The sequence below is a fragment of the Strigops habroptila genome, chromosome 8 (assembly GCF_004027225.2).
Source record: "Strigops habroptila isolate Jane chromosome 8, bStrHab1.2.pri, whole genome shotgun sequence".
Classification (NCBI taxonomy): Eukaryota; Metazoa; Chordata; class Aves; order Psittaciformes; family Psittacidae; genus Strigops; species Strigops habroptila.
In genome coordinates, this window is record NC_044284.2 from 40,251,586 (window position 1) to 40,275,713 (window position 24,128).

General features: G+C 39.4%; 1 protein-coding gene across 3 annotated transcripts in view; it reads right to left on the minus strand.

The window, feature by feature from the left end:
- The window catches only part of COP1 (COP1 E3 ubiquitin ligase), a 129,445-nt gene that overhangs the window by 75,717 nt on the left and 29,600 nt on the right, over nt 1-24,128 (minus strand). For all 3 annotated transcript variants that reach the window (XM_030493489.1, XM_030493488.1, XM_030493490.1), the window contains exons 9-11: nt 21,319-21,376; nt 17,687-17,801; nt 13,889-14,024 (exon numbers count right to left, since the gene is read on the minus strand). In XM_030493489.1, coding sequence (XP_030349349.1) covers nt 13,889-14,024; nt 17,687-17,801; nt 21,319-21,376 — 309 coding nt within the window. The remainder of the gene's footprint in view (nt 1-13,888; nt 14,025-17,686; nt 17,802-21,318; nt 21,377-24,128) is intronic.

The following is a 24,128-nucleotide window of genomic DNA, read 5'->3' on the forward strand; positions in this document are numbered from 1 at the left end:
ACAACTACAGCAGCTAGAGTTTTCTACCCCTTAACAAAGCTGAGAAGTCAAAGGCACTGCAATATTTTAAAACTAAGACAAATTTAAATGCCAGCAGAATTTTCAAGTCCTTGTAAAGAAGGTATCATCAAGTTATTTTTAAACTATGGAAAGAAAGAATTGTTGATATGCAGTCTGACAGTATAAAATAATTAAATGAAACAGCTTGCAACTTGGCCTTTTAACTAAGGCACCTAAACTTCTCCAAAATAGTAGCAGGAGACAGTTCCACTCAGAATTGCTTGCTTGCTAGAGGAGAAACAAGCTAGTTGGGTCAAACATGCAAAATTGTAAGACTCCAATAGGCAAAGAAAAGGAACATGCTCTCAGCTGGGGAATAAAGCAAGCAAGCATGAATCTATTTAAACAAGAGAGGAAAAGAAGTCATCTAAGCATCCAGACTGCTCCCCTCTGCCCTAGGATCTACCTTAGTCTAATAACTTTTTATACAAACATGACCAAAGCACCATTCAGACCTGTCTTGTCTTAGCTCACCCTATTTTGTGGAAGAATTTTATAATCGAAAGCATCTATAACAATACAATGGATTTACTTAAACCACAATCTTAACTGAACCACCATCTCAGCTTCTGCTCACTGCCCTGTGGATTCAGGTAAAGCACAATTAAACTGATGGCAGCGATTCATCTACTTGAATTCAATTTATACCCTTAGACTTCTGCTGAAGAAAAAAAATAATGTATTACGATGTCTGGTAAAAAGCCAAGTTATTAGAACAGAATAGAACCTCTCTCACCTGGGGTGGTTTTGCTTTTGGTTTTTTTGCCTCTTTTTTTTTTTTTTTTTTTTAATAGAGACATGCTGTAGACATAACAAATGAGTATTTCAATATGTCTGCAGAAGTTAACACGTCATTAAAAGGATTAATAAAAAGCATCAACCAATGAAATTGATTGTCAGTCCTGTGACCTTCAAACAGCATCAAAGACACTGCAGGGAGTAAAACGGATGCAGAAATAAATCACCACCTGTACAGATGTTTGCTGGCTGAGAGACGGGCAGGCAAACCAAATATGGCAAGCGTAACACACACTTGCACCTTAGCTTCCATCACCTTTGCACAGTTCTGGTGCAACAAGTGTTCTCATTTTCTACCAGTGGGCTTTTAGTAAGTGATATACAAATTAAAACATTAACAATCTAAGTAGCTAATCAAGGGGATACTTTACCATATAAAAATATTCTTAATATTTGCAAAGCTCTGCTTCCCCATGGAGTGATCAGGATTAGGACAAACAGCCGACCTGCATAGCAACATTTATTTTCATGTTTTTTCCTACAAGTCTTCTAAATACGTTCAGTATTAAGCAAAGCTTGTTTGCATTTAACTGTCTCAATGGTATTCCTGTAACTCACTGCTCAAAATCTTTTGTGTCAATATAAGCACTTGCCTATACACAAGCTTATCTATATGTAAATTGACAAGAGGACTTAGTTTTATTTTGTCAAAAGACACAACAGGGCCAGCTCTTACGAACAACATTCTGGTTTGCAGGTGATACATTTCCACAGTTGAAGTGAAATAGTCATAACTACAATGATAATACACAATAAAGTAATAGGAAATACTTCAGGGTTTTTTTGTCAAAAAAGGCCATTAAGTCAAGAGATAGCTAGACAACAGCATCCACTTCAGCTGGGGAGAGGCACAGTGCCACCAGTGAGCCAAAGCAACACAAAATATGCGTGCAATGGTTTCTAATGTCCTGTTACAAAAAGACCAATGTGTTTTTGCAGTACTATTTTTAAGTAGACTTAACATGGGACTGACAATGAATGTTTTCACCATCCCAGAGGGCAGATGCAGTACCAACTGGCTGTGTGTGCTTACAAACCTACCTCAGCCCTAGCATGAAGCAACCTCCTCTGCTCCTCAAAGATAGGCACTTTAGAAACAATTAGCAATTGTCTGTCTTTTTTCCAACCTACTTTTAAAGTCCACATTTCTGACCAAAGACTAGCTGAATTTTGATAAAGAATCTTTTGGGAACACAATATATCCTGGATATTTGAAAACAATTTTATAAACGTGCAACACAATTTACTTATAAAAATCAAATTGAAAGGAACTGATTGTTTTGTTCTAGGGAAAATAGAACAGAGATCTCCTATTCCCAAGTCACTGATGGTTTTTTTTCTCCCAAGGAATTAATGAGCAGTGTCCTATGGAAATACTACTAAGAGCTGCTAGAAAGCTAACACATTCTCAAGGATTCTGCTTTCTCTACTGATCATCTTTATTCTCAATCTGTGAGATTATAACTCAATTGCTTTATTTTAATGCTAAAACCTATAGCTACAAGCGCTCTCCAAAGTTAACAAATGGAATTACTAAATAAATTGGTTCTGAAATATGTCTGGAAGCTTGGCTTGTGTTGAGGGTAGACTAGTGGGGAAAGAGAAAAGAGCAAGTATTTACCAGTTCTGCCACTGTATAAAGCCTTGCTACATCTGCATCCTGATTGTGCATGCAGTTGTTCTCCATCCCAGGAGGACACACTGGAGTTAGAGAATACATACAGATGGGCAACTAAATTGATTAAAGGACTGGAGCAGCTGCCTTACCATAAGGGTCATGAACAAGGTGACACTTACTGGTGTTCAGTAAGTCACTTCGCACTAGAACTAGGAGGCACTCATCACAAGATTAATTTGGGACAGACGAGAGTTTCCCCACTCTCAGTTACACTTTAAAAACCACACAGACACTCCAAGTACTTATTCCTGCAAGACATAATGGTGGCAGAGTGAATATGAGAACCATAATCCATGAACAACTGATCCACACTAGATATCGACATAAATAAATATGGATATACACTTTAGTATGCCCAATGAAATGATTGTGGATCATTTGATTGGGACCTCAATAAGACAACTCTACAAGCAGTAACTAGGCTGGCATGCTCTGTGGTCTTCTGCAGGGACAGCATGGGGCCAGATGCCCTCCAAACCGACCCCTGAGGCACCTTACACTGTACTTGAAATCGCAGTTTGAAACACCCTGAGGGTCAGACTGGAGGGGCACCTAGCTCAGCAAGCTTCTGTAAGAAATGGGTACATGCTATATCTGTTCTTCCAAATCAGGATAAGGAGGTGGTAGCAATTAACTGCATTTGCCTTTAACTAACTGCACCACTAATTACAATTAAAGGTCTGCAGCCAACTGCTCCTCTCCCCTTTTCATACACACTCTACAATTGCTACTATAATCATAAATGCCTCAACCCTAACTTAATAATGGCATCTGTGACCGTAAGAGTTGCCATTTCCATGAAATAGATGACTCAGTCGTTAAGGGACTAAACATATATGTATTCTTCTCCCTGACATACCAAAGCCTTTCAATTCTACTTCTACCTAATATGGTGCTGTTTCTGTTTCTCTAACCCCAACCCCTATCTTGCTGTGGCCCCATATTTCATTGTGACATGGATGTGTTGTTCAGTTTTGGGGGACTTAATTGGTGAGAGGAAGGACAGACAACAGTGGCAGCTTTTGTTCTTCACATACATTTCCTTAAAGTCTCTCTTACTCTGTGCTGCAACTCCCTGCTCTCTGAGGTATGTCCTGTCACTTCTAACAATCCCAAATCTTATGACTTGTAGCCATTTCCAAAGCCCATTTTGAGGCATTGAAGTCAAACATTAGAAATTTAAGTTAAGATCCAACACCATGGCCACCACAGAAGGCTGTTCAGCACCTGGGGTCAATACAGAAATTGGTATTAATATCACACCTGAGAGACTGTTTTTACAGCAGACTGGTATTTTAAGGCAAAGTAATTAGTGTCACTAAGCATGCACTAGCATACTAATTGGTAGCTTTTAAAACAAAGCTATACTCAAGCATAGGAAGCTGCTATTATAGCACTCAGATTTTGTACTCTATCAGCTCAAAGTCTAAAAGTTGTCAGCGTATAGTAGCAAAGGCTACTGAGACAAAACAATTGTTTTGTCTTGCAGTAAAAAGTTTGGGGGTTTTTTGTGGTGTTTGTTTGGTTTGGTTTTGGGTTGTTTTGAATTTTTTTTTTTTAAATAAAGGAACAGTTGCATTAGTTACTATTTACACCAGGGCACCACCTAAATAAAAGTCACTGCTGCTATTTCAAAGTCCTTAACCTGTGCCACAGGGACAAGGATAGACCAGCACTGGTTGAATATATTCCTCAGGTCAAACCCCTGTGCTGCAAGATGTTTTCCAAAATATAAACTAAGCGAGCATACCGTTAGCCCATTCAGGTCACTGCAATCTCTACTCACAAAGGACCACTTAAAGAAAAACTGTTCAATTCTCTAAACTGCTATATGGATAAATTAAAACATATAAACAAGACTCCCCTTATGTACATTCTACCAGAGAGCAAACACCTTCATCCCTAACAATCATATTAATCTGGGTTAGATGTGACACCCAGATTACCAGAAAAATTGCCAATTTGTCCTCTAATCAAGGTAAAGTTACCTTCACTACTATAATTATGGCCTCTCAATGTATTAGATTCAAGTCTAATGGAAGTCTAATGAAAACCGTGAGACGGAGGACCCCAAGCTACTTCAGTTTGATCCCATTCCTTGGAGTTGTTTTGGATATTCCAGCTCCAGGCTCAGCAGCACCAGCTGCTGTTGAATGCACCCCAGGTACCCTCCCCTGCTACCACACCTCCTCCAGGCTTCAAACTTTTGATGGGAATATGCTCCCCCTAAGCAAACCTCTACTTGAAGCATAAAGATAAGACACTAGAAAGTCAGCTCTGCATGTTGATTATCTTCAGCCCTTTCACAGCTGGGACACAGGCAGGGAAGGGCGCTGTAGCAGTTCATTGAAGCCTGCACTGCACAGAGGACAGTCCTTAGCTCTGGGCTGCTTTGTGAAAACATTACTGCACCAGTCACGCTGCAGTCACACTTTCAGCATCTTTCTTGCAGCCACAGAAGCCTGGAGTTCTATTTTGTTCCATTTGAAGAAAGGCATAAAAAAGGTACCACGCTGACAAAGTAATGTCATTAGACCTAGTTCCAGGTGCACTTCGTGCTTACAAAAATCCTTTTAAGTGTAATGAAATGCCGTCAGTTCTAACAGAGATCGCTTACCGATACTCCTGTTCCATAAAGAGCTTGTTTAAAGGAGCATATTAAATCTGAATGGAGGAGGTTTGGTGGGCTTAGATCCATCTCACAGCTCTGAAATCAAACCCAACAGAGCTACTTTCATGCTTAGTCACTGCTAGATAAAATAGAGTCAGTCTTTTTTTTAAACCCAATGAGAGAATATACTACGCTATGAGATGAATTGTGCTACCTGCAATAGCTCAACTTCCAGAGCCAGGATCCTCTCTGCTTTGGGGGAAGCAAGTGAAAGTGACCCTGAATCTAATCTTCTCTAAATACAACCCAAAATCTCCTAGGAAGCCATAGCAGACTTCTAGCTTTATCTGTAAGACTGTAGCTAGAGACATCCTGTTCTACTGTTTAAAGTTTTTTTTTTTCATATATCTATTCAGGGGAACCTGGCTTAATTAGCACTAATGATGAGAAAACCTATAGGGAACTACTGAATTTTGCAAGCAACTGAACATAAAGTGTATTGATAAAAAGCCACTTTACTGCTAGGCGATGCTCTTCTGCATGCTGAAGAGAAGATGACGACAATCCCACGGTTTATATGCCAGATACACAGAAGTACAATGAGCCAAAGCTGCTGCAAACAACTACCATGCAAGTTAATGAGGATTAGATTCAGTTTTTCCACAAACACCATTTAAAATAAGCTAGAGTAGGGAAACATTAACTAAAAATGCCAACAGTTAAATGCATAATGTTTCTTATGACACTATTTAAAATTGAAGCCAATTTATCAGTCTGCCCTCTATAATATTTTGGGTAACCTATATATATATTTTTAAACCAGGATCTGCCATTTTGCCCAGCTGGGCTGATACACAGTAGGTTACAACAGCTCTGACAGTAACAGGAACACAGCCTCAACATTACAAAATGCTACAGTGGAAAATGTTTTAAGTCTCAAAACATACTTAGCTGCCTTCTTTCTGCATTCAAGCTTGGGAAACATCGCCAGGAAGGAACACAGCAGCCTTTGCCCAAGCTGTATAAGGAGCAGGTTTGAGAGACCAAATCCTGCTCCACCCTGAGTTGCAAGGTTGTCTGCACAGTGTGTCGCCATACCATCTTATCAGGATTATGCCATTAAATAGGCAAGAACTCAGTTGTGATAGATACTGAAGTGCCTTCTAAATATAAGGCCATTCAAAAGCTTGCAACCTTGTTTTCAAGCCACCAATTTATTAGTACACCAACAAGGATTTTGTTTCTTCAAAATTGAGCAGGGCAGCTGCTGACAGAGCCAAAGAGAGAGGGGAACAAGTATATCTGAAAGAGTTCAGCACAGGGGATCTCCATCAATATTGGGACTGTAAACAACACAGTCCATTCACAGGCTCCAATTCATGATTCTGCCATGATTTAGCTGCAGCAGCTGAAGACGTTTCTGTCTCCAGCTGACCACGTTGCCAGAGGTTCCATTTCTCAGAACAAACCACCACTCAGCACAGTGCCCCAGTACACAGCCTGCTGCCTTATTAATCCAAGCCTCTGAATTTGCCAGACACTGCCACTGGCTCCTCTGGCAGACACCCCACAGCAGAGGACTGACAGGGACAGATGGGGACAGTAACCTCTTTAGACAATCCAAAAGGCACTGCAAATCAGTGCAACCTTCATAAATACTGTCTATGTGTCTATGTCACAGATGAGGTGTCTTGAGGAGCCAAAGAAAAGACGGGGGCAACTACCTTCGACAGTCCTGCCACCTGGTAATGATGGAATGAGGTTAAAACACCATCTGAAACATTTCTCATCCAACTGCCAAATGTGTTTCAGGAGATTGTTTTGATGGCGTTTTGAATCTTTTCTGGTCAATATTCCTAAATTACTCTTCAGAAAAAATAAAGGTACTTATGAACACTCTTAATTTCATACAGAAATTAAGTCTCATACAGAGAAACTTGATCTGACTTCCACCTTCATTTGCACAAATGTATACACACACTTGTATATAATCCTGTAAGAAAATGTCACTTCATAACTTATTCTACAAAACACCTATGCAACATAAATCTCAAACATCTTGGAGTCTGTATTTATTAATACAGACAATATGAACAATCATTAGCTTAAGCCTCTCCTCCAGACTGAGCTGCTTGTGAGGTTTTTTCCTCAGAACTGATTAAGCCCATACCATATCTTTGCATACCATAACACACCACCTCAATATATTTGTTTTCAACTACCTACCATTTAAACAACTAACTCCTCTAGTTAGCAAGGAAAGCAAAACCCAAAAAAATCCAAAGGCATGCTAGTGCTTTGCAGATAATGACCACCTAGCAAACTCAAGCATTTCCAACAAACATGGCTAAAGAGTTGAAAGAACATTGTAATAAGCTATGGAGATTCATGTTCTATCAATACCAGAAATACCAGGCTTGCTTCTTCAAGCAGACACAGAAATTTACTGTATCAACACTCAACATTGAAAGAAAGCTATAAAACTGGTGGTGATGGGGAAGATATAGGGAGGAGTTAAGGGAAATCTGTCTTTGCCTTTTACCAACACTGTCAGCATGGAAGTTCTGCATGTAAAATGCTGTGAAACCACAGCCTTCATGTCTTGCAAGTCCAATTCCTGAGGCCAAGACACAGCACTACTACCTGATGATAGCCATTATTACATGAGCATCAGGAGGGCAGCTACCTGCAGCCTCGCAGAAAAGATTTTTGTCCTGATCAAACAAGAAGGGGTGCAATGATGCAATGCAACTTCTATATGGTACCACCCTCCTACCCTAAATATTAATCTCAGAGGACACTGCTAACACTACAGCATTCATTTTAAACTCCTGCACTTTCAGAAAGCTTCTCTTGTTCTTATTAATATATTCTAATTAATACAATCTTGTTTGAATTTTAAGTGGGCATCTTAAAGTTCACTGGAAGTGAATTTCACTTTGCACTATATGTGGCAAAGCCACATAAGGACATTGCTTCTCCTTAAAACCTAACGCCAGATGAAGACACTTGGCAGAAAGTAGAGGACAGAACCTCAAGTTTCTAACAAGCTGATCATTATCTCCAGACTACAGTTCCCAAGACTTGGAGGTCTTTAGTCCAATATCCTGCCCAGAGGGGGGGCAGCTCTTTGGTCAGACCATGTTGCTCAGGACTTTCTCCAGCCAATTCTTGAATACCCCAATGAAGAAGCTTGCACAACCTCTTTGGGAAGCCTACTCCAATGCTGGACTGCTCCATGCTGCAGCTAGTGACCACTACATGACATTTACCAAGAAATGGTATTTGCTTATGTAAACTGCACAAAGTTTCCTCAACATATTAAAAAAAACCCCACAAAAAGCAATAATTGTTTAATACATTTAGGTTAAAAGCTGATTTCCAAACTCATCAAAACACTGTTCAATACTTTTAACAGAGTATTTATAAAAATTTACAAAGTTTAAATCCAAATAAAAAAATAAAAAACCCCACATCTATTTGTCTGTAGATGGAGACAGGTTTGAAGTATTAAGAGAAAAAGATCTTCCTACCACCATATAGTCTCAAGTTCCTAGGAAAAACAAAATGACATCCCACTGGTGGCCACGCAAGTTCCATTCATTAACTTACCAATTTCAAGCTATTCAAGTTTTACCCCTAAAAGTGAAAGCTTATATTGATTGAAGAACAGACACCTCCCTCTGCAGTGCCACTGCACTCACCAGGCTTACTTTTCAGGTTAAGACTAGAGATAGGAGCAGACATGCTCTTGTCTCGTTTCAGAGTTTCTTTCGGCACTAGCAGCTCATCCTGGGGACTCTGAGGGCTACGTTACAAAGTTTAGATTGTCTCTGAACTGACATCTGTATGACCTTTCTGCTGGGTATCAGTCACATTTAGCTTCTGCTCAAGGAAATCTAGACCACAATTATGTACTAAGAAATGTATCGGTTCTGCACTACAGAGAAAAAGAAGAGAAAGTAAGGGAAAGGCTCTGTACTTTGCTGTAATTAAACAAAACCTTATTTCAGCCCCAGCCCACTTCAGGTCTATAGACCAAACCTTAGATGAAGTAAGGCAAGAACCACATGAGAAACACAAACTTCAAGTAGGTCCAGGGTACTACATTTCAAGTTTCCTCAGCTACTCTGCAGTTCAAGTCTCTTTACCCAAGCACTTCTCCTTTCCTTCCAGTTGTGGGAACAGTCCAAATAAGACAGATCCATACACAATTTTGAGCTGCCACTCGTAAATAAGAGTCCATTTACAAAATGATTCATTTAACAGGCTATAAGAAAAATTCAGCCCTCCTCATCTCTCATCGTCAAGGAACAGCATCTACTGTGAAACGTAATCCTGTGAAGGATAAACCCACTTACATCTCTTTCATTTCTCTTTACCACCAAGATAGAAGCACTGCTGGTGACAAACTTAATAAACTGGCTCATCTAACCCTAGCTAGCCCAGGGCATTAAAAAAAAAAACCAAACAAAAAAACCTCGAAACAGCTCAATAAATACATGGAAAACATACTGCTAATGGACAGTTTCCCTTTTAAGCTCACCTTTGAAGAAAGGATTTCAGGTCATGTTACTGAAAGGGTCAACACAAAAATACAGCCTTGAAACTGACTTAATTGTACTGTTTGAATGCTAAGAGAAACCTCTACTATCTTGTTCATTACTTAGAGGCAATGGAGTAACAAGCAAGCAATAGGGGGAGAGGAGAAATAATGGACCCCGCAAAAGGTATGATCCAATTTTTGAACTCTGTCTCAAGATTCAACAGATGATTTGAGTAAGGTTTCAACAGTCAAACCCCAAGTTGTTTCTTTCCCTCTCTGTAATCACTACACCTTTAAATAGTTATCTTTTGGATAGTTGGCTATCCAAAACTGTTTGCATGTGATTTTGAGACATTTCAGAGAAATGGTAAGCTATCTTAGAAGAATTTGAAGTCTGAGCAGATAACAAAACCCCACACCTATTGCCTCCAAATATCAGGGCCTCCGAGAGAGATGCACCCATGTTTCCACCAGACCTGGGAACCACCCAGCAGGAGAACCAGCTTTCTGATAACCAGGCTTCAGACAGACATCTTGCTGTAGCCTGTTTCTTGGATTTTTCTGTTCTTTTAAGATATGAGAGACTGCCACATTATTCTCCAAAGGCCTCTGACAGTGCAAAAGCAATTTTCTACATAAATCATTGTAATGCTAACACTGCAGTTTACAGACTCATCTTTAAAAGAAAGCCTTTACATTTACTACCACAGCAAGCAGAGAGAAGAAAAGTTAAGCTCTGACAACTGCTCTGTCTGGGGGCACAATAAATGGAAAATTTATTCCTTGGCCAATTCTACCCAAAAAAAAAAAAAAAAAAAGGAAGAAAAAAAAAGAAAAAAGCCAACCTTAATATACTTGTGAAAACCATATAAATACTTTGTACTTCAGAGATCTCCCTACTGTTAGAGCAAAACTGAGCAATCTGCAATTTGCAAAGCCTTGAACATGTTTTCACTGAACATCCTTCTCTGTTAATCTTTTTCTCAAAGCAAATCTGGGAAGAAATAAAGTACTGAGGGTTCTAAGTTCTGCTTGTGAGCACGTTTCTAAGCACGGTAGGGAAACTCTCCCTCACTGGGCTTACGATCATGCTGCTTGCACCTTTCCAAGCAAGTCTGCAAACCCGCGATGGAAAACGCACAGCTTAGCCACCAGCCCCGCATCGGTCCCCGATCCCTGCCCGCAACCCCTCGCTGCCGGCACCGCAGCCGACGGCTGCCACCGTGCGGATGCTGCACGGCCGCGGCAGCGCCGCCAGCCCTGCAAGGTGAGCTCCCTGCCAGGCTGGGGAAACCGGGAAGCGGGGAGCAAGGCATGGGCTTATCCTCCCTTCCTCCCAAAGGGCAACTGCAGATTTCCCAAGTATTGCATCAGAGTTTTTTATAGTAACACAACATACATGGTATTGTTTGTGCTCTTTTATTAGTTCTCAAGATGCCCAGACATTCATAAACATGCTTGTGGCAAGGCACTTAGGACAGCAGTGTTGCTGCTCAGTTTCAGGTTTTTTCTGTCCTGCTTATATACAGTCTTTAATTACACTTCATCCTGTTACCATAAACCCAGTTTTATTTCCCTTCTAAATAAACTTCAAGGTTTTGAAGATAAGGAACATACCTCCATCTTCTTCCTTTGCAAACATAAATAGGTTTTTAAGATGCATTAGCTTTATTTAAGCCAGTAGATCTTCTGGAGTCCAGTGTGCAAGCTCCATGCAGGGTAAAAGGAATGCAAACCAAACAGTCTTGTTATTTGGTCCATTTGTAACAGCAGGGTTGGTAGTTTTTTTTGTTGTCGTTTTTGGTTTTTAAACAAACTAACTTAAGTACAAGGAAGTCTAACTTCCTGCCAATTCTACTTTTATTCTTAAGTATACTTAAAATACCCCTTCAAAATACTTTCCAAAAAATGTACCAAGGATTCCTTACTTAACTTTACATTTGCTTTGAATTTAAATGCAATTTGTCTAAACAGCAACAGCTGAACAACACCACTTAGTTTTTTGTCATTTCACCAGCATTTCCTACAGCATGTCTAGGAACATCTTTAGAAATCAGTGTAGTGGACCAAGTAAACAATTAAACTTTTCACAGCCTTTAAAAAATGAAAATAAAGTTTTTAAAGCGCCCCAGTAAATAATTTGGCCCATCCATGGGTACCTAAAAGCTGCTCTTTTATTATCTTAGGCTGCCATCACCAAGACACACACCTCATTTAGCTTCACAGAATCTCTTTCTGAACTTGAGCCTATTAATTTGGAAAAGGAACAGTGGTGAACAGAGAAGTATGCTAGCCAACACAACGTATGTAAACTCTTGATTAACAAATTCAGACTTCAAAGGAACTGTTTGGATAGCTAGAAGCTAACAGCAGCAGCACATTCGGCAGCCCTGTTTTACCAAGGACATGCTCAGATGTGAACAGTCTTACCCAGCCATATATTAAAACCCCTAAAAAAATTTCTTAAATGCTTTGATAAATAAAAAGCATGAGCAGGGGAGAACACTGAGTGGGAAGCCAGGTTATTTTTCAGTTAAATGCATTTAACTACGGATTCTAGCACTGGCTTGGATGGAGGCCCCACTATCTTCATTTTAAGAACAGTAACACACATACTTCTCAAACATATATTTCACCCAAGAATTATAATGCCTTCAAAATGGGAGTGAGATTTACTGCCCTTCCAGCATTTTCTAACCAAATACCACAAAAATGCTGCTTTTGCAGAATGTCGAGAAGAAAGGGCAAAGGAGCAAAATCCAATCCATGCTGAAGTTGGTAGCTGAGGAAGTTTGTCTACGTTGCAGTGAGATTCCCATCTGCATTTCACTGCAGCTAGCGTGAACCCAATCAGAGCAGGTTAAATATATGTCAGATCAGTGATTATTGTGTTCTGACCTCTGTGGCTAAGTCAGACATGATACATTCCTGCTACGTATTGCAGTAGTTAGGCAATCCATGTGGTTTTAAAAGTATGTATTCTGTGCTACACATGCCTCCATTTCTTCACATAGTGCAAATTTCTCAGGGTATGTCAACAAATATTCAAGCTGTTCTGTCACTGTCTGAATGGCCCTTTGTAAGGCATTAGATTCAAAACCCAAGTTCAATTCATTGCGTCACTGTAATGCTTCTTTCAAGACCTGAAGTATGGCCACTTTGGATCTCCTGCTCTCCATGGGTACACATATAAGATAGAGATGATACTACTTCTCTCCCTCAGAAGGTTGCTATGAATACATTTAAATTTGTGAAACATGACTGCAAGAAGCTAACGGGGCCTGCACATATGCCATGCTGAAAAGATTTACCAGTTAACACATTGCATCATTTTTTCCACCACAACCAGCTCCAAACAAGCTACCACAGACTAATTAAATGCCCCAGGGTATGTTTCCACAGCTGCTGAAACCAGTTTAAGGCTGGTTGGCAGGTCCCATGTGCTCTCTTAAGCTTGATGTCTAAGGGATCTGGTTCATGGAGCTGAACAAGAGAAAACTAAATCTTTTGAAAGACAGTCAATAGCATTTCACCCATTAAGTGTCTAAACTGGCCCACAGGAAGCTCAGATGAGCTTCAGCAGCAGCGTACAGGACATGACCACCCCACATGGCAGGGGATACATAGCTGTTGTTGGCAAGAACTGAGCTGTCAAGCTGGCTCTACCACAATCACCCCCCCACTAGTATTTAGCACTGTAAACATAGCTTCCAATGCTCAGAAATTCAAGCAATAGCAGTTAAGAACTGAGGTTTTTAGTATTGGCCATTACAATTGGATCTACCAACAATATTTAAAAATACCACAGAAACTTAAAACTACCAGCACCAACCGAGATAGATGTTTCTTAAAATGCTAGAACTGCATCACAACACAACTATACTAACAGGAAGAGGACTGTGCATACAACATGCTTTATGCTTTACCACAACAGCTGCAGATACTCAATGGCACCTCAAAGGTTCTGAATTCAGTCTTGACCAACACCACTGGGAACAACTGGAACAAGTACCAATGGGTACTTGACCAGTACCAATGGGAACAGCCCTTGGGTGCCTTCACAGATCAAAACTGTTCTTGGGAAGCAAAGTGTTATGTATGTACAGACCATAACTTGTTGAATACAGGTTATTAACTCAGCCTCAGCAGCCTGTATCAGCATGAAACACACCATCAGAGCCACATTATATCTTACCTGGATACTATGCTGGAGCCATTGTAGAGGTCACTCGCGTAAGACAGTGTTGCCAGGGGTCGGACAGAGTTGTAGCGCGTGAACTTGGATAGACACTCCTGAAACTCATCCAACTGGCTTGTGGTTCTGCTGTCATCTAGGGAGAGGCAGCAGCATTAGGGAGGACAGAAACAAAGAAGATAAACTCAGTCACAAACAAAAAAAAAAAAAAAACAAAAACACCACACCCAAAAAAAAAAAAAAAACAAACCACAAACCACCAAAAATCAAGATGTAATCTTCACATGACACCAGCTCTGCTTGTTGTTTGGTGTCAAAACCAGGGTTGCTCTCACCTCTAGCATTCCCTCAAGGCATTATGATTTTTCAGAGCACAAATTAAAGTCTTTCCACTGCATTGCTGGGTGAACTTACTGTGCTGAGAATCTGCCTAGAGATTACAAATGCAGCTTTCCTGGTAAGCTCATTTATTTTATTCAAATTCAGAGCCCATGAGCCATATAGTTATTAACAGAAAAAGAATCTTTAGGCATATCTAAATACACTGTCTATGTGTATATAAAACATGTCTAGTTTTTCATGTAGGTGAAAATATATTCCTTTCCCTATACTTCTGTTACAATATGCCTACATTTGATGTCAGTTACATTCAAAATACTTTTACTAAAATATATTTCTCGTTACTCCAAAAGCAACAGAGCTAAGGGAGAGTTGTTTCAGGGCTGGAGAAGGAAGACAAGCATGAAAGTAGAAGACTCCCTGTACTATAAGTTTTGTGAAAATTATGACCTTCAGCAGACAAGGTGAAACTGAGCCAGCTTGAATAATAATAAATATTCCGTGGGAAATTGAAGTTTACTATGAAAGTTAAAACCAAACTGCAGTGTAGATAATTGAAAGTCATTCCCTGATTTCCTCAGAAGTCCCAACTTTTCTTGCTATAAAGACAATTTTATTTAAACCATTTTAAAATTATTATAGTGATGCCACATGGGCAAGGTCAGGGATCCCACTAAGATCATGGATCTGCCGTCAGACATTGGGTAGAGCCTTCAGGCTTTATAATAATCCTCATAATTTGCAGCAATTTTTCCTTTCTTCCTCTAATGCTCCCACCCTCACTTTGTCTTTTTGCATCAGTGCAATGTAAGGAAACTACAGTTATTGCTGCTCCCCCAGCACTAACACAGAGCACCTTGGTTTACAGGTAGTGTACACCTCATCTCCTCTTAAACTACAGTATCCACTGCAGCAGCAGAGGAACCACACATACGACTCACACGGCTGAGATAAAATTCCACCCACCAGTTAAGTTATCCTTAATCCATTTCCTTATCAGCAGCAGAACGAAATGACAAAGTTCCCCTATTAGAAAGTTTTGGAAATACTGGGGTGAAAAAAGGAACAAGTTGATCTGTAAAGGCAAAATAGATCTGTGATTTCTTGTGGAAAAACAGAGAATAATCACTTTTTACACCCTGGTAATTCCTTGCCATGAGAAATTATCTGGCTCTACACTTGTAAGGCATTTTGAAGTGTCCCTTATATGCTATTTAATGCTTGATCATATAAAGGAACAGTGAAGGCTAGTAATTAGCATATTTAAGGGTAAAAGCATATACATTACCCTTGTCAGATGTATCAAAAGAGGCAAAATGAACAAAGTGCTACTCAAAATGAAAATCATCAGCACCTGACCACTGCAGGAAACAGCTCAAGAAAAAGCGCATCACTCAGTGTTTTTCAAAGACTGTTTTCTCTCTTGACACTATGATAGGAACAAATAACTGCTACTCTTTCATTTCCCCATTTAGGGATCAAGCACGCAGTCCTCCTCTTATTTATTCTGTATCTGTGCCTGGAAAACTGAATGTTATTTCTCAAGACATTTTCCTGTCTAAGTGCAAGGCCATTTCATAATTAAGAGTTATATTTTGTCTCCATTCCCTAGTAGAACAGTCATAGGAACTTAGTGCAAAAAGCTTTAAATCAACATCAAATCCTATTTAAATCAAATCTAAAATGTGTCAAAAAGCAGGAATGACTTAAGAGAAGAAAGCTTAACCAAGTATCACAGGTTATCCCTGATTTAGGAAATAACCTGCATTTGCAAATCCTCTGCTCTTGGTGCAGCTGACACACATGAATACACAAAACCAGTTTCACTGCATTCATATTTATAGTTCCAATTATGAAGAAAGATGTCTTTTTTACAGGAATGCTGGGAAGAATCCTATTTGTTACCCTTGGTTAATAAGTATTATTTTAACATAAACAGTTATGCATCACCAAGATAGCATGGCATGAACTGAGTACTTCACACTCAGTGTGAAGTACTGTATTCTATAAAGCATTTGTTGGCACTTCATTGGAAACTGGCTGGTCACGTTCAAGCAGCTTTTCCAATCTTGGAGCTACTGCAGCACCCTCTCAACATGCTGCATTCCTTGTTAAAATTATTTTGATGTGCATGATGAGAACTGAGTCAGTAACTGCTCTGAAGTAGGTAGTAGATGCAGACATGTCTAAAAGCAAACTCCCCTAAAACACACTTCAGCCTTTAAGGGCAACTTCTTTTAATTAAAAAACAAACAAACAAACAAACAAACAAAACCCAAACCAAACAAATAAAAAACCCCCACACCGACCCCCACCCCACCCCCAAAAAAAAAAAAGAGACCCATATAAAACCCCAAGGCTCACTTTTATTTATTTAAACTGAATAAAACAAGCTAAATTTATAAAGAAAAAAAAAAATCAGGGGGTTCTATCCTAGCTCTCTCACTGATCTCACTGTGTCCTGGAAGGTTGGTCCTCGCCTTGCAAGGCTAGAAGCACAGATACAATACTGCAACCACCTCTGCCTGGTTCCCTCTTCTCCCTACCAGGTTTCTTCCCTCCACTGAGGGCTGGCTGCTCTCTGCTCCTCGCTCTCCACTCTGTCACTCTTTACATTGGCTGAAGCTCATGCTGCAAACATCTTGCCTGCCACAGCCCTTTGCCTGAAGCTTTTTTCCCCAAAGCTCATTTCTTCCCCAAAGGGGCTGCAGAGCAACCCTCCTCACCCTCAAGAAATATTAATTTGACTCATTCATTTCTTAAGAAATGAATTACTTGCCATGTAATTAAGAACCATCTATCCACTAGGTAACAATGACTCTAGCTGTTGTCACACTGTTACTCAATTATGAATGAAACAATCTAGGCAACTGCGAGAACAGCTTCTAATTCCACAAAACAAGCCTTAAATCTAAGGTGTGCCTCATGGGACCACAATGCTGCTGCACGCTCAGCTTCTATATTTCAAGTCATTTGTTAACCAAGCCTCAACCTAGACAACATAGAGAATAACCTCCAAGTGTCCTATTGCATGCTAAATACAGGAGAATGTATCAATTTATGTTCACATCTCTGCAGTATTTCAATAGCAATGTTTTTAACTACTGTGTTTATACCGCAGTAGAAAGACAACTCAACCACTGCTTTCAAACATTTGCATCTTCAGAATGAGCATCAATGAAACAGTTTGTTGTGAGTTATGCCCTTCACAGTACAGGATGTCAAAGCAAAACATGTGGCCCTCCAAAGTGACAGGATTAAATTTTCTAAATTTAGCAACTTCAAAGACTGGTTAAGAACAGCAAGACTGGATGATTTGAGTAACACATAAATATGTATAGCAACATTCCCATGCATGCAAGAAGTGAAGGCTGCTCTTTCAAAAGCAAGTCTTTTCTGAGGACTGGGTACTGTAAGAGGTAACTGATGTCAGAAGTTGAACATGCAAGAGGAACTCACCCGAGACACGTGTCATCCTGGTGGAAAAATAGCACTGCTCTAGGTCCTCAAAATGAGCTGTGAGCCGCTTCCGTCGTGAGGCTAGCGTGCTGTTATACCATGGCTGCTTTTTGGTCTGAATGGAGAAGAGAGAACACTTCAGAAGGTAAAGCCAGACCTAGGTTTCATTTCAATAGATTTTACTAAATTATAGGCAATTTATACATTATATGTGAAGGGTCAGAAGTGTAAAATGACAATAAATGAAGATCTTGCCACATCAACAGTTATTCTTATGGTCCTATGTTGCACCCTTTAACCTAACAAACAAGAAAAGCTGCTTTTAGACAGTTCTTGTTTCCTGAACTTTTTCAAATTTATTGATTCTGGCCTTACATGCAAGACACAGCAGCAAACCTTGGGGAGTCACATCTTGCATTTATACAACTGGACATCAAAGGCCAAAGATACCAGGCTTTCAGCTTCACGAATCAGTTTGTACAACAAATACTTCCTAGATTCCTGTCAGACTGCTCATTAAAAAGAGAAGCAGGTGTTTATTTTAAATAGTTACTGAATTCTTTTGAAACAACTCAGTAACTCTGCATAAAGCTAAGCAAATAAGGATAGAAGCAGAAGACACCATGAAGTTCAAAGGCTAATTGAAAAGAAGTCCGTGAAACTCATCTGTAAAGACATTTTCCAACCTACTCCAGCAGTAACAGTGAGAGGTAGAAGTAAAGGATTGAAACTACAAGCAAAACAGAAAATAGAGTACTTCTTGTTTTAATCACTAGTAAGGAAAAGAAATAAACGCCTCTATTACAAGAAGCATGAAGAGTACCTTACTTTATTTTTTATTTAAGAAGCATCACATATTGCATACTCAAAGCTAATGGGGAAATTTTAAAATATTAAGGAGATCGGTGGTTCTCAAATGGACAACAGCCCTGACCACATATAATGCCTCTAATGCCACTCAATGGCACTATCGAAATCCACTCTGTGTACACTCCCCCTCAATCCACACAGGAGAGTGCACTGCCCTCACTACAGCCATCAAGCAAGCCAACAAGAACAAACGAAGCTTACAGCTCACTCAAATCCTGCTTATACCTTTATGAACAGTATTTAACATTATACGGGAAAAAACAAACCCCAAGCAACGAAATCTGCAGATGCCGTTTCCTGCGTGAGGCCCTTGGCTATACACTGACATCATGACTTACACTTGCACATTGACAGCACCTATGGTCTATGCAGCTTGCTTCATCTCAAAAACAATTCCAATTTCAACATACAACTAGAACACCGGACACCTATATCAACACCTTTTAACCACGATTTTCTAAAATTTCACAGCTTTAAGAAATACTTAAAGGAACACTTTTATAGCATCTTCCTATTAATTTTGTGCACCAGCCTGCAAGGGCTCCAGTGTCTCTCATCACATCAGGAGTGATTAAGGTTCAAGACAACTTCGAGCATCACTTGCAGTCACTTCAGTCTCAAGTTAAGACAAGCCGCCTGCAACATGATGAGTGACATAAACCCAAGCTTGAGTCTGATCTGCAGATAAGCCCAATCCACATCAAGATGGAATCAATCATGGTATTTGCCTACTGTGTGATTACCTGCTGAGTCTCCAGAGGAAGATACCCCTGGTCTCAGGCTGGCACATGGCAACCCAGCTGTCCTGAGAATCAGTCTGCATTAGCCCATTGTCATCATATTCTCCACAGCTAAGGATTTTAAACTGCTCATGTTTTATCAAAACATATATTCAGTTTCTATGATGCCTGCTCTCTGGCTACTTGTTAAGCAATGATGGGAAACAGGAAGGAAGGGAAAAAAAGAGAAAGTACACCCAAGCAATTGTGCTCTAAAGAGTCCTCTAACAACTGTGGAAAAGCTTCATAGCTACACACAAGCTCCTTATTTCTAGCAAAGAAAGGTACTGCCCCAAATACTACCTGCAGAATTCTCCAAGCCTAAGTGACTTGTCCACTATTTACCTCCAAAGGCCTGCTTCTGGAAGAAAACTGTCCTGTAGCTTTGCAGGATATAAATTCTTCCCTAACTACAAGTTTGTGAGCAATACACAAAGTTATCAACAAAGCAAGCTATGCTGTCCATCTGAGTATAGCTTCTTACTGCCAGCAGTGCCCAACCTATGATTTTTGCTGCCATGACTGACAATTAAAAAAAAACCACAACTGAATCTGTATTCTTAAAACTATTTTTATGGTAAAGTCTTCCTGAAAATAGACTACCCTTGAATGAAGTGTTTAAATCCAACAGTTCTCTTTCAACTTCTCATCCAAACACGCATTAAAGTTTAATTCAAAAAATGTGTACTGGAGTACAAATCTTGCACTCTTGAGGACAAAAAATTGCATTTGAAGACAAAAAAAAAAAAAGATTATTCTCACATAAATAAGGCTGTCATACAGAATGACTAGAAAGTCTAGGTCGATTGTTTTGTGTGCCTACCAGCAGTATAGCTATGCTATTAATTTTGTCTTTGAAATGGAAAGGTACTGAGACAAGTACTGTCAGTGGAAAACAAACACACTGTATCATATGAGAGTCCTGAATATAAAATCTCCACCCACATTTCACCTGCCCTCTGAAGTGAAGTAGTTCTTTGTTCAAGCAAAAACCTCCCAAGACTGGGGAAAGAGCTTGCTCCTGCTACTGCACAGACTAGTAGATGGAATTTTCTAATTACCCATTAGTCATACAGCTGCAAACCCCAAAACCTACATGCACACATATATGCACATCAGCCCAAAATTCAGGTGTTTATTTCTTTACATCAGCTAATCCATCAAATAAGATACAAAAACATTTCCACTTGTTAATTTACCCTTTTGACTGCCATTAAATTTACCAATTTGATACTGCTGTGCCACGGATGGTCCATCACCACCAGAGAGCACCAAAAGCACCAGGTGGCACATAACCAACAGTCCATGTGTCCAAACCAAAACTGTTTAACCTTTTTGAAACTGAGCTGGATATCGATGACATCTTCCCAGCCCAGTAGAATCACTCTGAGCTTCAAGACTACAGCAGTGCTGTTTGGTATTCTGGAGGCTCTGCAGTCAATTGGTTTGGAGGCTGCCTGCCAGACAGCTTCATAGTATATGCAACTTTTTACCTTCTATGTGAATTTATGATAGTTTGTAAAGCACTAATGAGGACAAACTACAAAATGAATGTATATTTGGAGAATGAGTGTTTCTTATTTTGAAGTTCAAGTTGGATCCAAAGCTATTTAACTCAATGCAAAGGGTCAGGGATTTACCTTCCTTCCCAAAAGGTGCCCACTTGGGAGAAGAGATGAAGGGGGGGGGGGGGAATATCCCCTCTTCCATGGAAGAGTCAGCCTTGGGAATAAAGTCAGATGTCTAAATATATTACAACAGATTTCTTTGACGGCATCAGTGTACACCCAATCATGCGCAGTCATTCCTTCAGCTGTAATCTTGGCTTCAGTTTGCCCATATAACCAGTTAAAAGCCTTTGCAAGAATTGAGTTGACCAGTACCCTGAAAATGGACAGATTTGTGCCTGATCTCTGACATTTGTGCCAAACCTCCACATTCACTCTCTCAGCCCCCTGTGCACAGACACATATATTACCTTACCTGAGAACTGCCACTGAAGCCTGGAGGCTGGCTATACTCCGTGGAGTCAATAATACTACTGCAAAACCAAAAGAAATAGTCTGTTTAAATCACTGTACAACCATCCTTTATATTTTTTAAACCTGTTTTCTATTTCCTCTTTATATCCTGCAGCATACTTGCCTTTGAAAACCATTTTACAGACAGGGAACTCAAGGTTATTTTTTGTTTGAGGGTTTGGGAGGGATTTTTTAATACAGGGATCTCCTAGAGCAGAATGCTGTCACACAGTTATGTGTAGTGCAATCTAATAATTTCTAATTAGAATGCAAAAGCATATCTTTAGTATGAAATATGCAGGATAAGACATTCTGAAAAGAACATGCTACCACTGTTTTTCAGTTCCTTTAAAAAAAAGTTTAATACCATGGCATTTGAAACAGCACTGTGAAAGAAAAGCTAGAGAAAGCAGCTCAAAACAGACTAGTATTCCAGACATCTCTGAAGACACACAAAGGACTCAAGTAATGAAATACAGAAATGAACTAAAGAAATACAGACAGCCAGGATTTCTGTTATTAGAAAATGCTACACCATATAGAGCTATATAGTGTCTCTAATGACACAACACACTTTAAATCAGTGTTTTCAAAACATAGCACACACAAGCAATTGAATAGATCTAACTTTCAAAACTGCAGAAGGATCTACTGCTACAAGCAGAAGACAAATGGTTCAGTATTCTTGAACATATGTGCAAAATATCTAGCTCTCACAATAAGACTCCAGAGCCAGATTAAGCACCCTTATCACTCAAATTTAAATACTTCTGGGACAAGTGAAGGTTAGTATACAAGAACACCATTATTTATGCAGAACACATTACAAACATCACCATGGTTCGTTTCTAAAAAAAAAAAAAAAAAAAAAAAAAAAAAAAAAAAAAAATCTTTATAACTCACTTTCTACTGCTATGTTGTTTGGCTTGGACAGAAAATAAACTATTTGATTGTGTTCTCAGTCTTACTTATGAGATAACCTTAGACTTAAGCATTGGTTGGGAAACCTAAAGGTTTCCTTAAAATCTGGCAGAACACTGCTATAGGTTCTGATTTTTGAAACATGATTGTACCTATTGATGTTTAGTTAACAGGTACCAGAACTGATGCGTACACCTGACATTCTTGGTCATAAAATACACGGTTTGACTGAAATGCTGGTCAGGGCACCTGTAAATCTAGAAGGATGAGAAAACGTTACTAGCACTTAAATATTTCCCGAACATTTTAAAGCTCCCCTGGAGGTGGAGGGAAGTAAAAACAGAAGATGAGAGATTATTTTAAAATCTCATTAGTGCTTAATTTGTAAGACGTGACTGATTGAGCTTCTGTTACAGGCAAGACGAAAGCTGAAAACAAAGAAAAACTGAAGGATAAAAATCATTATTTGGTGCGAGCTATTGCAAGGGAAAAAACAGCAGAGCTATTTCAGGCATGGTCAGGGACAATGAACTTTAATTTAGAATGTGGCCACATGAAATAATGAAACACAAACAGCAGATCCTGCTAGGAACAGCATGAATAGCATGCTCGGCTGGAAAGCAATGAAAAAGTACTCCACTCCAAGACAGGTACAGTGGCAATTAACAGCAAAACACACAAACTTATAGCGTCTGGTCTCATTTTGCTGCAGGTTCTCTGGTGATGTAAAGCCTTTGAGAGCACAAACGTCATCTCCCTAACCAGAATACAAAATCAAAGTAATTTCTGTGAGGTGCCTGTAGCTGAGCTAACTGCCACATGCGTGAATGTTTTTCCTTTTAAAAACAGGAAGCAAATAATCAGAAAATTACAAAAGTGCCCTCTAAATTCTTTTTAAAAAGCTGTAATATTAGGTTCAATCAGGAAATTCAGCTACACTAACACAACATTTAAAAACCTTCAACAACACAGCAACCTGCAGACTATAAATCCCATTTGTTATATCCTTTTACAGGGTTGGGCGTCAGTAATTACAATAAATGGAGAGGAAGGAGATCAGGATTTCGGTAACTGAATCAGAGTTACCAACCAACTAATTTTTACATCAGAATCTTTCCCCACAAACTCCTATTACAATGATAGTTTGTTATTGCTATTACTCCTGCAACATCTAGTCACCAAGAAGTTGCTTATTTGTAGCTCCTGCTTGCACTACGTACTGGTAGCAAAAATAGCACATGTGCCTGTTCAGAAAAAGCCTACACAGAACTATTTGTTCTTTTCCCTTATTCCTCCCCTCTTGTTCTCTATTAGTATACAAACCCAACAAACTGCAACACTGTAAACAAGTGCTGTGCTATTACCCAATTCAATATTTCACCATACCCTATACAAGTGTAAGAGAAAACACGTTTCTTGAAGCCAAGAATGTATTGAACATGATAGGCATGCTTGGTTTTTTGCTAAAGAACTTATGAAGGAAGATGGGGACACATAGTAATTTCACATTTTGAAGATGTTAAGAGTGTGTGGGGGAAAAAAGCTACAAACAATGAAAAGAAACAGAGAATTAATGGAGCAAGCCTGTGATTTAGAGGAAGTAGATGAATAAGGGCAAATCGTTAGAGACCAGGTAAAACCGAATTCCAAAGAAATCTATTTTCTTGAACTTTAAATTCAAAGGCGAAAGAGATTTTCTTCATCTCAGCATGTCTGTGATAACCTTTTGCTATAAGACACATTAGTAAAATTTTATACAATTTTATTTCATTAGCAGGGTGTTACGCATGTTAACAAGTTATATTCCAATTTAAATATATCATTTTAATTCCCTGATAAGAAAGTCTCTGC